Here is a 13,542-nt window from a genome sequence, read left to right on the forward strand (position 1 = left end):
CGGGCGCGGTGGCTCACGCCTGTAATCCTAGCACTTTGGGAGGCCGAGGCGGGCGGATCATGAGGTCAGGAGATTGAGACCATCCTGGCTAACACAGTGAAACCCCGTCTCTAATAAAAATACAAAAAAAATTAGCCGGGCATGGTGGCGGGCGCCTGTAGTCCCAGCTACTCAGGAGGCTGAGGCAGGAGAATGGCGTGAACCCGGGAGGCAGAGCTTGCAGTGAGCCGAGATCATGCTACTGCACTCCAGCCTGGGTGACAGGGCAAGACAATGCCTCAAAAAAAAAAAAAAAAAAAGTTAGTTTTATTCAAACTATTTTATTCAGAGCCCAGCTAATTTTTGTATTTTTAATAGGGTCGGGATTTTGCTATGTTGGCCAGGCTGGTCTTGAACTCCTGGCCTCAATTGATCTGCCCCCCTCAGACTCCCAAAGGGCTGGAATTACAGGTGTGAGCCACCATGCCCGGCTGCCCAACTAATTTTTTAAAAAATATTTTTATTCTTTAGAGACAGGGGTCTCGCTATATTCCCCAGGCTGGTCTGGAACTCCTGGCCTCCAAGGATCCTTCCACCTCTGCCTCCGAAAGTGTTGGGATTACACTTATGAACCACTGCCTGCGGCCTGTTTCCGCCTCAATCTCCTGAGTAATGGGGACCACAGGTGCGCACCACCACGCCAGGCTAAAGAAATAAAGTGATGTACTGTATGAAGAAGTGCTGTAAAGTGATATTAAATGTAAGGCATTGTCATTATTAACGCTATTATTATTATTATTCCTAATATGAGATAGAATAAGGGCCATAAATCAATTGGTATTAACGCTAGAATAAGAACCATAAATTGGCCGGGCGCGGTGGTTCACGCCTGTAATCCCAGCACTTTGGGAGGCCGAGGTGGGCGGACCACGAGGTCAGGAGATCGAGACCATCCTGGCTAACACGGTGAAACCTTGTCTCTACTAAAAATACAAAAAATTAGCCGGGCGTGCTGGCGGGCGCCTGTAGTCCCAGCTACTCGGGTGGCTGAGGCAGGAGAATGGCGTGAACCCGGGAGGCGGAGCTTGCAGTCAGCGGAGATCGCGCCACTGCACTCCAGCCTGGGCGACAGAGCGAGACTCTGTCTCAGAAAAGAAACATAAATCAAACGAGTCTATAAAGGAGTTCCACAGGTATTCCAATGTTTGGCTACATTATTATTAGTGTATGTTATCATCGTTACTGTATTTTTAGTGTACTAGGTGAAAAACCTGGACTTGGAGCAACTGCAAGTCCCATTATTTTGAATGTCCTCACAGTGGGGTTGGGGCGGAGGTGGGAGAGGAAATAAAAAATAAATAAATAAAACCCACGAGACCCGGATGTAGGCAAAAACTACATTTCCCAGAATACCTCACCCCCCCCCCCCTCCACTATATATATAGTCCATCCGGGTTCTTTGAGATGCTGTTTGGCGACTCGTCGCCATTCTCGGAGCAGCTCGGCCTCGGCCCAGGGGCGAGTATCCGTCGCTGTGTCGGAGACCCTGGTCCCCGACACCAAGACAGCTAGCCCTCTCCCTTGCCTCGCGGCGGGAGAGCGTGTCCGGCCGGCCGGCCGGCGGGGCTCGCGCACCCTCCCTCGCCTCCCCTTCCCCCGCAGCCTCCGCCCCGCCAGGCCCGGCCCGGACTCCCGAGCCCCGGCCTCTTCGTCCTAGGTCGCCGCTGCTGCCGGGCTTAACAGCCCCGTCCGCCGCTTCTCTTCCTAGTTTGAGAAGCCAAGGAAGGAAACAGGGAAAAATGTCGCCATGAAGGCCGAGAACCGCTGCCGCCGCCGACCCCCGCCGGCCCTGAACGCCATGAGCCTGGGTCCCCGCCGCGCCCGCTCCGCTCCGACCGCCGTCGCCGCCGAGGCCCCCGTTGATGCCGCTGAGCTCCCCCAACGCCGCCGCCACCGCCTCCGACATGGACAAGAACAGCGGCTCCAACAGCTCCTCCGCCTCTTCGGGCAGCAGCAAAGGGCAACAGCCGCCCCGCTCCGCGTCGGCGGGGCCGGCCGGCGAGTCTAAACCCAAGAGCGGTAAGGGCGGGCCTGCGGCAGTGGGCGGGGGCGACTGCCCCTGCTTCTTGGGAGAGTCGTTGCTCTCTTGTCGGCTGGGTTACTCGGGGACAGGCTCCACTTTCTTTTATAGCTTCTACCTGCCCTTTTCCATGGCTCTCATTATTTACAGTTATATTAATGAGCGCTGTGCTGCGTGGTTTACGTGGATCATTTACATTAATACTCAAAACTGCTCGATTAAGCAGGTGCTGTTCTTATCCGCATTTTACATGTGATGAGAAAGGGTAAGGTCACCCAGCTAGTATTTGGCTCATAGCAGGCCTTAAGACCTGGTTTGTGTGACTCATCAGTCCAGGCTCCTAAAACCAGTAAGTTGTTCTACCCTTTAATGTTGAATTAACATTGATTGGACAGTGTTCAAGTTTAGACGAGTGAGTGGGGCCCAAGGACGTTTCAAACTCATATCTCTTTATTTAGTAACCTGGTCCCAGATCCATTCCTCTGTTGAAGAGGAACTCATCCTTCAGTGGCTATTCATTGTGGGGTTAAGAGCGCAGAGTGTGAATTCAGTCTTTTTGGGTCTCAGTTTGCCAGACCTTGAGTGAATGCCCCGAGTTTACTTATTTGTAAAGGTAGGTGGAGGTAATATAATTAAGTAAACTTAAAAGACAAATTAAAAACAAAACAAATGAACTAAGGTCTTAGGGTATCTGACGTCTGTTTTTCACCAAATACACATAATGTCTATTGTTGTGTGTTGGACTGTAGGATTGTCCTTTAACAGGGAAGGTTTTATTTCTGTAATCGAGTCTCGCAATATTATGACCATGATGATGATAATAGCTACCTTTAATTGAGGGCTTACCATGTGCCAAGTACTAGGTGAAGTTTTTACCTCTGTTTTCACTGTGCCAGTCACTGACTTGTCTACCAGAGTGAAATTGTTCATATTTAAAGAAGGAATAAAATGAGCAGGTAGGATGTTAGGAGTTGGCAGAGGCTAGAGTCCAGTGTTCTTCATTTTATTTCAAAGTTTGTACTAATCTCTGCTCTCTTTTGTATTTCAGTTACATTAGCAGTAATAGGAAGGTGTTTTCAGTGACAGTGGGGATGTTGTGGCAGAGAGGGAAATATTTGAAGTCCCTAAATGTGGAGGTCCAGTTTAAAACTTTTCAAGATTAAAACTGTAAGAGTGAGACCGGGCGCGGTGGCTCATGCCTGTAATCCGAACACTTTGGGAGGCTGAGGTGGGAGGATAGCTTGAGCCCAGGAGTTTCACATCAGCTTGGGCAAGATAGTAAGACCCTTGTCTCCATAAGAAAAAAAAAATTAGCCGAGCGTGGTGGCACACACCTGTAACCCTACCTACTCGGAAGGGTAAGGGGGGAGGATCACTTAAGCTCAAGGAAGTTGAGGCTGCGGTGAGCTGTATCACGACACTGCATATCATCCAGCCTGGGTAACAGAGACCCCATCTCTAAAAAGTAAGAAAACTAAGGCTGACTTAAACCAAACGAAAAAAAAAATTGTAAGGTCTACTAACTCACTCAGAGTTCACCTGCTGGATATGGCAAACTTGTTTACCTGGTGTGAGACCATTAGGAATATGGGTTCTCGGGCCATGTCAGGAAATGGTATGTATGCAGACTGATTTTGCAGTTCTGCACATGCGTAGCTTTGCGATCGATCTCTCAGAAGGTAGAAGGTAACCAGTCCTTTTGGTCAGTGTTGGAACTGGTTTAGAGTGGTCTGTTCAAAGCAATTGATAAATAAGTTTATTTTTGCACTCTATTCCCAGATGTGTGTTAAGGATTTGGTTCTCCAACTGTCTGAATTCTCAACTAATTTTTCTGGTGCTCCCCTTTAAGCCACTAACATACATTCATTAGTCAGTTGCAATAAATGCCTTATTTCTTAGCAGTAGGTGAAAGCTTGTGACAACTCAAAATAAAACAAACAGGTATTTAAGCAATTTTACTGCTATGTCCTTCACTTTGAATATATTGGTTAGTGGAATTAACTCTGATTACCCAACAAGATGATACAGAATTCTACAGTAGTTTGATCAAAGCAAATATTTGTCATTGTTAACATTTCAAATGGGCTGGGTGGCTATAATCCCAGCACTTCGGGAGGCTGAGGCAGGCCGATTGCTTGAGCCCAGGAGTTCGAGACCCTGTCCTACAAAAAAATAAATGAGCCGGGCGTAGTGGCACACACCTGTAGTCCCAGCTGTGAAGAGGCTGGGGCGGGGGAAGAGGAAGGGCACTTAAACCCAGAAGTTCAAGGTTGCAGTGAGCCATGATCACTCCACTGCACTCTAGCCTGGGTGGCAGAGCGAGACTCCGTCTCAAAACAAGAAAACTTCTGTAAAAACTCATGTAGGCTGGGTGCGGTGGCTCACGCCTGTAATCCCAGCACTTTGGGAGGCCGAGGCAGGTGGATCATCTGAGTTCAGGAGTTTGAGACCAGCCTGGCCAACATGGTGAAGCCCCGTCTCTACTAAAAATACAGAAAATTAGTCCAGCGTGGTGGTGCGCACCTGTAATCCCAGCTACTCGGGGGACTGGGGCAGGAGAATCCCTTGAAACCGGGAGGCGGAGGTTGCAATGAGCCAAGATCACACCATTGCACTCCAGCCCGTCTAAAAAAACAAAAACTCATGTAAAGGACCTTTGTTAGATTTTATGAATACACATGTGTGCCTTGAGGCAGCGTTCGTTTTTTTTAGTGTGTGTGTTAGAAAGCTTGACCATGTTTGCTACTGCTGGTGTCTGCTTTTCTGGCCTCTGTTGTGCGTGTTCTCTTAGCAAGGAAGGATGGGCTTTGTAGCCAAATCCATGCTTCTTCACTAGCCACAATCCACTGATTGTATTTAGGAACGAATTAAAAGGCAGAATATGTGGAGATTAAAAGATAGGAAACTCTGGATATTGGCTGATTTTTAAAGTTGAAACTAAGCTGTCTTAGGAACATAACAGCTAAGACCAGTGCTACTACAACAGATACTCAGGAACTCTGATGCAGTAACTTCATGATGAGATGGTTGCTCTAACAAAAGGGTACACTCAAGCTCTGTATAATCCCATAAAAAGATTTCTGCAGTATCTCATAACCTGAACACATCATATACTTGATTCTGCTGGGAATCATTGAAAGGACCTCTTGAATTACAGAGTACTGAGTTGAAGGGAAAGCAAGAAGCGTAAGGTGAAAAGATAGTTTGTCTATCTTTTGTCAAGGTGAAAAGACCAAGAGTTTTCAGTATTCAAATATTTAAGTCACTTTTTTTCTCCCACTTTTCTACCTCATGTGGAAGAAAGCCCTTTGGTTTCTACTCTGTAAACTGTCATTAATGGCCATTCGCTTCCTAGCTACATGATTAATTTTGAGATTTTGTTCCAGTGGCTGGCTTAAATTTGCCCTTCATTTGTACACAGGAAATATGTAAATTTGGCTACCAGGATTTTCTTGATCTTCCCAGCTAGAGTCACATACCACAGTTTCTTTGCCTGGGCTAATTGCCCGAACATTTATGTAACATTCCTTTTCTTGATTATATTCCTACAGCTTCATTCCAGTAGTGTTAATAGGTATTTCTGAGAACATGCAGCAGTAAATATCCCTTGAATATAGCTCAGAGGAGAGAAGGTGGGTTAGGAAGTGGGGAAAGTCATTTAGAGGGAGCAAAGAAAGAGAAGCAAGAGAGAAGGTAGGCCGTTTATGGGCAGATAGTGGACCCTGGCCAGGAACCAGGCTCTTGTCCCATCCCGCTGGGCGGACAGAACTGCCAGGGAGGTTAAGGGAAGGTCAGGTATTATGAGACAGTTATTTTGAGGTTGGTGGTATGAAGCACTGCCCTGGCATTCTTCCTGTTATTCTGGTACCAGAAACCAGGTTACTAGTGGTAATCTGCCTTGAAGAATGCCTCTGACCTGTAAATGGACCTGGAGATTTTAATGGCTTTGAAAATAGAGGTGATTTGAAGCCTTCAGTAAAACCACTTAGAGAAATTAAAAGAATTTCAGGGCCCGTTGGCTGGATTCCTTGGTTTATATGGCGTCATTGGAAGTCTAATGGGTGCTCTTGACAGGAATGATTTGGATTTATTAATGATAGGCTTTCAAATCATAGTAAAACTATGTGTCAGCCACTATGGTAGGCATTTTACAGAAGTTTTCTTTCTTAATCCTCATGATGCTATGAGAAAGTATGGTAGAGTATTAGCCCTATTTCACAGATAAGAAAATAGAGGCTTAGCAGTGTTAAGAGTGATTCGTCCAAGTAAATTTTTATGAAGTCCTAGGCGGTATTTTTCAGTAAGCTTTGTATAATCACACTTAGCAAGCAGATAACTTACTGGCATGTGCATCATTCCTGATACCACCTCTCTCTTCCTTTCATTCAGAATTACTAATTTCAGCTGGATTCAGTTTGTTGTCAGTTGATTCTGTAGTAAGGCCATATGTTGCCCCTCTGGAGGTGCTTGTCAACTACTCTGGATGATGGGTAAGCAACTTGCTTGTGATTACAGCATGAATCAGCAGCAGAAACTTGCTGACTGGTATTCTGACCTCTAGGCTGAGCCACCTGTTAGAACTAGAGCTAGAAATGAGGATGCCAAGTAATTTAACTGTGAAAAACTTGTGGCCCTTAATTTGGTAATGGGGGGAGGCTGAGATATAACTACTGCTACTTGGTGGAGACCTTTCCATTAGGGAAATGTGGAACAACTGAGAAGCTGGGTTAAGTTTTTAAGTCATTTATTTGTTGACTCCAGATCCTGAGTTTAGTGGTCTTGTCCATTTTGGAATGTGTCTTGACAGTAGTTCTTGGCAGTTGTTCTCAGTGGTGGCTGTGCATCAGAATCTCCTCAGGAACTTTTTTTTTTTTTTTCTCTCTCAAGACAGAGTCTTGCTCTGTCACCCAGGCTGGAGTTCAGTGGAGTGATCTCAGCTCACTTTAACCTCTGCCTTCTGGGTTTAAGCAATTCTTCTGCCTCAGCCTCCTGAGTAGCGGGATTACAGGTGTCTACCACCACACCGGCCTAATTTTTGTATTTTTAGTAGAGATGGGGTTTCACCATGTTGGCCAGGCTGGTCTCAAACTCCTGACCTCGTGAGAAACTTAAAAAAAAAAAAAGAAAAAAACACATTAGGGGTGTGTGGGGCCCCTTCCTAGGAATTTTTTTTTTTTTTTTTTTTTTTGGTAGAGATGGGGGTCTTACCATGTTGCCCAGGCTGGTCTCAAATTCCTGGCTTCAAGTGATCCTCCCACCTTAGCCTCCCAAAGTGCTGGGGTTACAGGCATGAGCCACTGTGCATGGCCTTTTTCTGATTCTTTAAGCCTAGATTGGACCTGTGGGTCCTGGGCATTCATAATTTAAAAAGTCTGTGCAAGTGATTCTGGTGTGCAGCCAGGATTGAGAACCACCACTCTGAGATTTAAAACTTCACCCATAGTTCCTTCTCCCAGGAACTTGACATTTTTTCTGTTTTCCAAAATCTAAAGTGGATCCTCTTATCACTCCTGTTCTACCCTCGAGTTTTTCCCATGTATATCCTGGCAAATTGTCCACAAAACATTTCAGAAATAATACTCTGAATTTTATCGCTGGGTCCCAGGCCTGATGGTACCTTCAACCTTTAGCTGCCTGTTGCCTGGGTCTAGAGATAAGAGCCAGTCTCTCACTTGACATGTCTGTCTTCATACCCTTAGGCAAGTGTCTTCATACCCTTAGGTAAGTGGAAGACAAGAGAAACGAGTTGATTTTGGCAACTAAAATCACTAATCATGATGTGGTCAGTTGTTATGTGTTTTGGAAATGAGCAGTTTACTGTCTATCAGAGAGCATTTCTGTAAGCATTATGAAACTGTTTCCTTGCCAGTGTGGTAATAAGTGAAGAAATCAAGACAGTCTTCTTGCTGAGTGCCAGTTTACTTTCTTTTTTTCTTTTTTTTTTTTTTTTGAGACAGTTTTGCTCTTGTTGCCTGGACTGGAGTGCAGTGGTGCAATCTCGGCCTCACCGCAACCTCCACCTCCCGGGTTTAAGGTATTCTCCTGCCTCAGTCCCCCAAGTAGCTGGGATTACAGGCATGCACCACCACACCCAGCTAATTTTTTGTATTTTTAGTAGAGACGGGGTTTCTCCATGTTGGTCAGGCTGGTCTTGAACTCCCGACCTCAGGTGATCCACCTGCCTCGGCCTCCCAAAGCGTTGGGATTATAGGCATGAGCCACTGCGTCTGGCCAGTTTACTTTCTTAATAAGCCTTTGCCATGTAGAATCTGGCTTTACCGAAATCTATGCAAACCGTGAGGTGCATCTTGAAAGCAGCAGTTAGGGTCAAACAGGTAGGATCCAGGATCATCTGAAACAGTCTTTGATAATGAGGTTGGGGTATATGTGTTTTCTTTATATACCTATCCTCGTAGAATCTCCTTTGCTTGAGGTGATGTGAAATGGAGTTAAGGAAAGCAAAGCAAGAGAATGTGGCTAAGTTAGCTGGGGTTCTGCATGCCCTGAGTTTTCTTTTTTTTTTTTTTTTTTTTTTGTTTTTTTTGAGACAGAGTCTCACTCTGTTGCCCAGGCTGGAATGCAGTGGCGCGATCTCCGCTTACTGCAAGCCCCGCCTCCCGGGTTCACGCCATTCTCCTGCCTCAGCCTCCCGAGCAGCTGGGACTATAGGTGCCGCCACCATGCCCGGTGAATTTTTTGTATTTTTAGTAGAGACAGGGGTTTCACCATGTTAGCCAGGATGGTCTCGATCTCCTGACGTCATGATCCACCCGCCTCAGCCTCCCAAAGTGCTGGGATTACAGGCGTGAGCCACCGTGCCTGGACTTTTTCTTTTTTTGAGACAGAGGCTCACTCTGTAGCCCAGGGTGGAGAGCAGTGGTGCCATCATAGCACACTACAGTCTCAACCTTGGCTTAAGCATTCCTCCCAACTCAGCCTCTCAGCTAGGACTGCAGGTGTGTGCCACCACATTGAGCTAATTTTTAAATTTTTTGTAGAGATGGGGTCTTACTATGTTGCCCAGGCTGGTCTCAAACTTGTGGACTCAGGTGATCCTCTTGCTTTGGCTTCCCAAAGTGTTGAGATAACCGGCATGAGCCACCAAGTCCAGCGCGAAACTTTGCTAATTGTTACTGTTAGTGCCATGTTTGACACTAACTGTTGCTAACTGAAGTAATAGATAAAAGTTTAGTTTTTAAGTTCTAACTTTATTTGTTTTTTGAGACAGAGTCTCACTCTGCTGCCCAGGCTGGAGTGCAGTGGCATGATTTCAGCTCACTGCAACCTCTGCCTCCCAGGTTCAAATGATTCTCATGCCTTAGCCTCCCAAGTAGGTGGGATTACAGGTGTGTGGCACCACACCTGTCTAATTTTTGTATTTTTAGTAAAAATGGGGCTTCGCCATGTTGGCCAGGCTGGTCTCGAACTTCCGGCCTCATGTGATCTGCCTGCCTTGGCCTCCCAAAGTGCTGGGATTACAGGCACGAGCCACCATGCCTGGCCTTAAATTGTAACTAAGGTAAGGGTCACTGTCCGTAAGCAGGATTTAAGGGTGACTGGTAGGAGTGAACCTAGCCTGTTTCTGTGACTGTTCTGTTTACATTGCTGCCATTTCACATGGTTTAGATTGACTCCCAGGTTTTAGGGGTCAGGTTTGGAGAGAATGACATCTCATTTATTCAGTGAGGTTGACAGACTATGGGCGTGAAGTGGTTGCTTTCAAAATTTGGTCTCTGATTTATTAACTTACGTTTTCTTCTTTCTGAGGCATTGTTTAACCTTGAATTTATTTAGCCTGCTATAAAAAGCTGGTGATTATACTTATCAAGAAATATTTTTTTCTAAGTTTAAAAATTAGTCAGATAATATTACAGGTCTGCAGACAGGTACTTTTGTATACTTCTATCAGAATCTTAGAGGGTGAGGCCTGAGCATAGGAATTCCGTAGAAGCTCATCTGTGTGATTCCTATGAACTGGCAAGATTGAGAATCATTGCAATAAGATAAAAGTGGGGCCAGACCCCATGGCTCATGCTTATAATCCCAGCACTTTGGGAGGCTGAAGTGGGAAGATCACCTGAGCCTGGAGGATCGCCTGAGCCCAGGAGTTTGAGACCAGCCTGGGCAACATAGTGAGACCCCGTCTGCACAAAAAAATTAACAAATTAGGCCAGGCTTGGTGGCTCACGCCTGTAATCCCAGCACCTTGGGAGGCTGAAGCTGGTGGATCGCTTGAGCTCAGGAGTTTGAGACCAGTCTGGGCAACATGGCAAAACCCCGTCTCTATAAAAAATATAAAAATAAGCCAAGAATGGTGTATATGCCTGCAGTCCCAGCTACTTGGGGGGCTGAGGCAGGAGGATTGCTTGAACCCAGGAGATTGAGACTGCAGTAAGCCAAGATCATGCCACTGCACTCCAGCCTGGGTGACAAAAGTAAGACCCTGTCTCAAAATAAATTTAAAAATTAGCTGGGTGTGGTGGTGCACACCTGCAGTCCTAGCTGGGAGGCTGAGTTGGAAAGATGCTAAGCTGAGGTTGAGGCTGCAGTGTGCTATGATGGCACCACTGCTTTCTGCCCTGGGGGAAAAAACATGCTGGGTGTGGTGGCTCACGCTTCTAATCCCAGTACTTTGGGAGGCCGAGGTGGGTGGATCACCTGAGGTCAGGAGGTCGAGACCAGCCTGGCCAATGTGGCGAAACCGTCTATTAAAAATACAGAATTAGCCAGGCGTGGTGGCTCATGCCTGTAATCCTAGCTTCTTGGGAGGCCAAGGCAGGAGAATTGCTGGAACCCGGGAGGTAGAGGTTGCAGTGAGCCGAGATTTCGCCACTGCACTCCAGCCTGAGCAATAGAGTGAGACTGTTTAAAACAAAAAAAAGATAAACCAGGCATGGTGGTTCATGCCCATAATCCTAACAGTTTGGAAGGCCGAGGCAGAATTGCTTGAGTCCAGGAGTTGGAAACCAATCAGGGTAACAAAGTGAGACCCCATCTCTACAAAAAAAAAAAAATAGGCTGGGAGTGGTGGCTCATGCCTGTAATACCAGCACTTGGGAGGCCGAGGCAGGTGGATCACTTGAGTTCTGGAGTTTGAGACCAGCCTGGGCAACAAAGGCAAACCCCGTCTCTACAAAAAAACACAAAAATCAGCCAGACGTGGTGGTGAGTGCCTGTAGTCTCAGCTGCTCAGGAGGCAGAAGTGGGAGGGTGGCTTGAGCCTGGGAGGTGGAGGTTGTAGTGAGCCAAGATTGTGCCACTGCACTGTAGCCTGGGTAACAGAGCAAAACCTTGTCTCTAAATAAATAAATAAAGTGCATAAATAATTATTATGTTGTTAGAGTATAAATAAATTGGTGTAATGGTTCTAGAAAGCAACCTAGGAATGTATAAATGGCTTTAATGACCATATTTTATCTGTTAATTCCACTTTTTGAGAATTTGACATAATCACATAAGCCTTTGTGTAAAGAGACTCCCAATGGTATTATATTAAACTAACAAAAAATTAGAAGCCACCTAAATATACAACATGGGGGATTGGTTACATTATTCTGTAAGTATGTGATCAAGAAGGGTACAGCAATTAATCATGCTTTTGAAGACTAGGGATGCATAAAATGCTCACAGAGTAGTAAGCAGAAAACAATATATCTTCTGTGCTTGTCATTTTATGTAAGATTTGTGGCACGTATGTCAAATGGAGATTAAACGGAAAACAATGTTAATGGATTAGTGCTCTGTGGGTACTGGCAACTTTAAATTATTCTACACTATTTTCAGAATTGAACATGTATTATAATTGAAGAGAAAAACAAGAAACATTTTTATTTTTTATTTTTTGAGATGGAGTCTTGCTCTGTCGCCCAGGCTGGAGTGCAGTGGCGCGATCTCAGCTCACTGCAAGCTCCACCTCCCGGGGTTCACGCCATTCTTCTTCCTCAGCCTCCCGAGTAGCTGGGACTACAGGCGCCCGCCACCACGCCCAGCTAATTTTTTTTTTTTTTTTTTTGTATTTTTAGTAGAGACGGGGTTTCACTGTGTTAGCCAGGATGGTCTCAATCTCCTGACCTCATGATCCGCCCACCTCAGCCTCCCAAAGTGCTGGGATTACAGGCATGAGCCACCGTGGCTGGCCATTTTTAAAAAGGATATAACTCAAGCTGATCCAATATGCTTTTATTTATTTAATAAATTTTTTTTTTTTTTTTTTTGAGATAATCTTGCTCTTTGCCCAGGCTGGAGTACAGTGGCACGATCTCGGCTCACTGCAACCTCTGCCTCTCGGGTTCAAGCAATTCTCCTGCCTCAGCCTCCCAAGTATCTGGGATTATAGGTGCCCGCCACCATGCCCCGCTAATTTTTTGTAGTTTTAATAGAGACAGGGTTTCACCATGTTGGCCGGGCTGGTCTCAAACTCCTGACCTTAGGTGATCCACCCGACTCGGCCTCCCAAAGTGCTGGGATTACAGGCGTGAGCCATTGCGCCCAGCCCCCAGTATGCTTTTAGAGCTCAACTTCTTTTGTTCTGTTAATTTAACAGCTTCTGAATTTGACCTCTAGAGTTTATGTAAACACGGTTTTGCTTTTATGCCTTTTGAATACATTTGCTAAGGCCTAGGACAACCCCTTGTAGTATAGAATCTGGTTATGTTATGGTAATTTAAAAAGGAATCTCTTCTGTCCTGCTACCAGGTAAAATACTTTTCCTTAATACAGAATGGCTGTTTCATTTCCTGTAACTTTATCTGACTGAACTTTTACAAGGGCAGTGGTTAAGCTGTGAAAAGTAGAGACATTATGGATTGAGAATCCATGTGGTTTGATCTACACTGTGTTTGTTTTGAGGGAGGGGACCTGTTAGGCTTCATTATTGCAAGAAAAAAACACTCTACTATGTGTTGTCTTACTCAAAGCACTCATGCTTTGGCCCAAACCCAGATTCCTGGAGGTGGTCAAAGGGCCTATTTACCTGTATTTAAACACAGTTTTGCTGGGAGGTGGAGGGCAGTTGGCTAAGTGAATGTATCATTTCTTAGGTCGTTCTTTTGTGTTTCTTGCTTTCAGACGGAAAGAACTCCAGTGGATCCAAGCGTTATAATCGCAAACGTGAACTTTCCTACCCCAAAAATGAAAGTTTTAACAACCAGTCCCGTCGCTCCAGTTCACAGAAAAGCAAGACTTTTAACAAGATGCCTCCTCAAAGGGGCGGCGGCAGCAGCAAACTCTTTAGCTCTTCTTTTAATGGTGGAAGACGAGATGAGGTATGGAATTTGAGAATGTCCTTTCTAGAGCATAAGCATGAGATTTGATCCCATCGCCCGCCCCCCACTTCATCAGTAGTTGAGGAGGGGAACAAGAGGTTGAGGAATAGATAATCAAAGGAGTCTTGAGTAGTTGAGAGAGTTAACCAGGTTTGAAACCTTGCCTCCTTTTTTCCCCTGAAGGTTATGAAAATTTCTTTGGAGGAAGGAAAATTTCCT

At 45.6% G+C, this 13,542-nt stretch overlaps 1 protein-coding gene across 5 annotated transcripts in view; it reads left to right on the plus strand.

The window, feature by feature from the left end:
* Nucleotides 1–1,393: 1,393 nt before the first annotated feature.
* Nucleotides 1,394–13,542, plus strand: part of RNF10 (ring finger protein 10) — a 43,499-nt gene continuing 31,350 nt past the window's right edge. For 4 of the 5 annotated variants that reach the window (XR_004032071.1, XM_030821504.1, XM_003280263.3 and 1 more), the window contains exons 1-2: nucleotides 1,394–2,058; nucleotides 13,127–13,323. Coding sequence is in view for 4 of the 5 variants with exons in the window: in XM_030821504.1 (XP_030677364.1) it covers nucleotides 1,902–2,058; nucleotides 13,127–13,323 (354 nt within the window). In the remaining variant the exon portion in view is untranslated. Of the gene's footprint in view, nucleotides 2,059–6,448; nucleotides 6,550–13,126; nucleotides 13,324–13,542 lie in introns of all 5 variants that reach the window. The other variant, XM_030821505.1, reaches the window with a different exon arrangement.

This window comes from Nomascus leucogenys, chromosome 10 (assembly GCF_006542625.1).
Source record: "Nomascus leucogenys isolate Asia chromosome 10, Asia_NLE_v1, whole genome shotgun sequence".
In the NCBI taxonomy this organism is placed as follows: Eukaryota; Metazoa; Chordata; class Mammalia; order Primates; family Hylobatidae; genus Nomascus; species Nomascus leucogenys.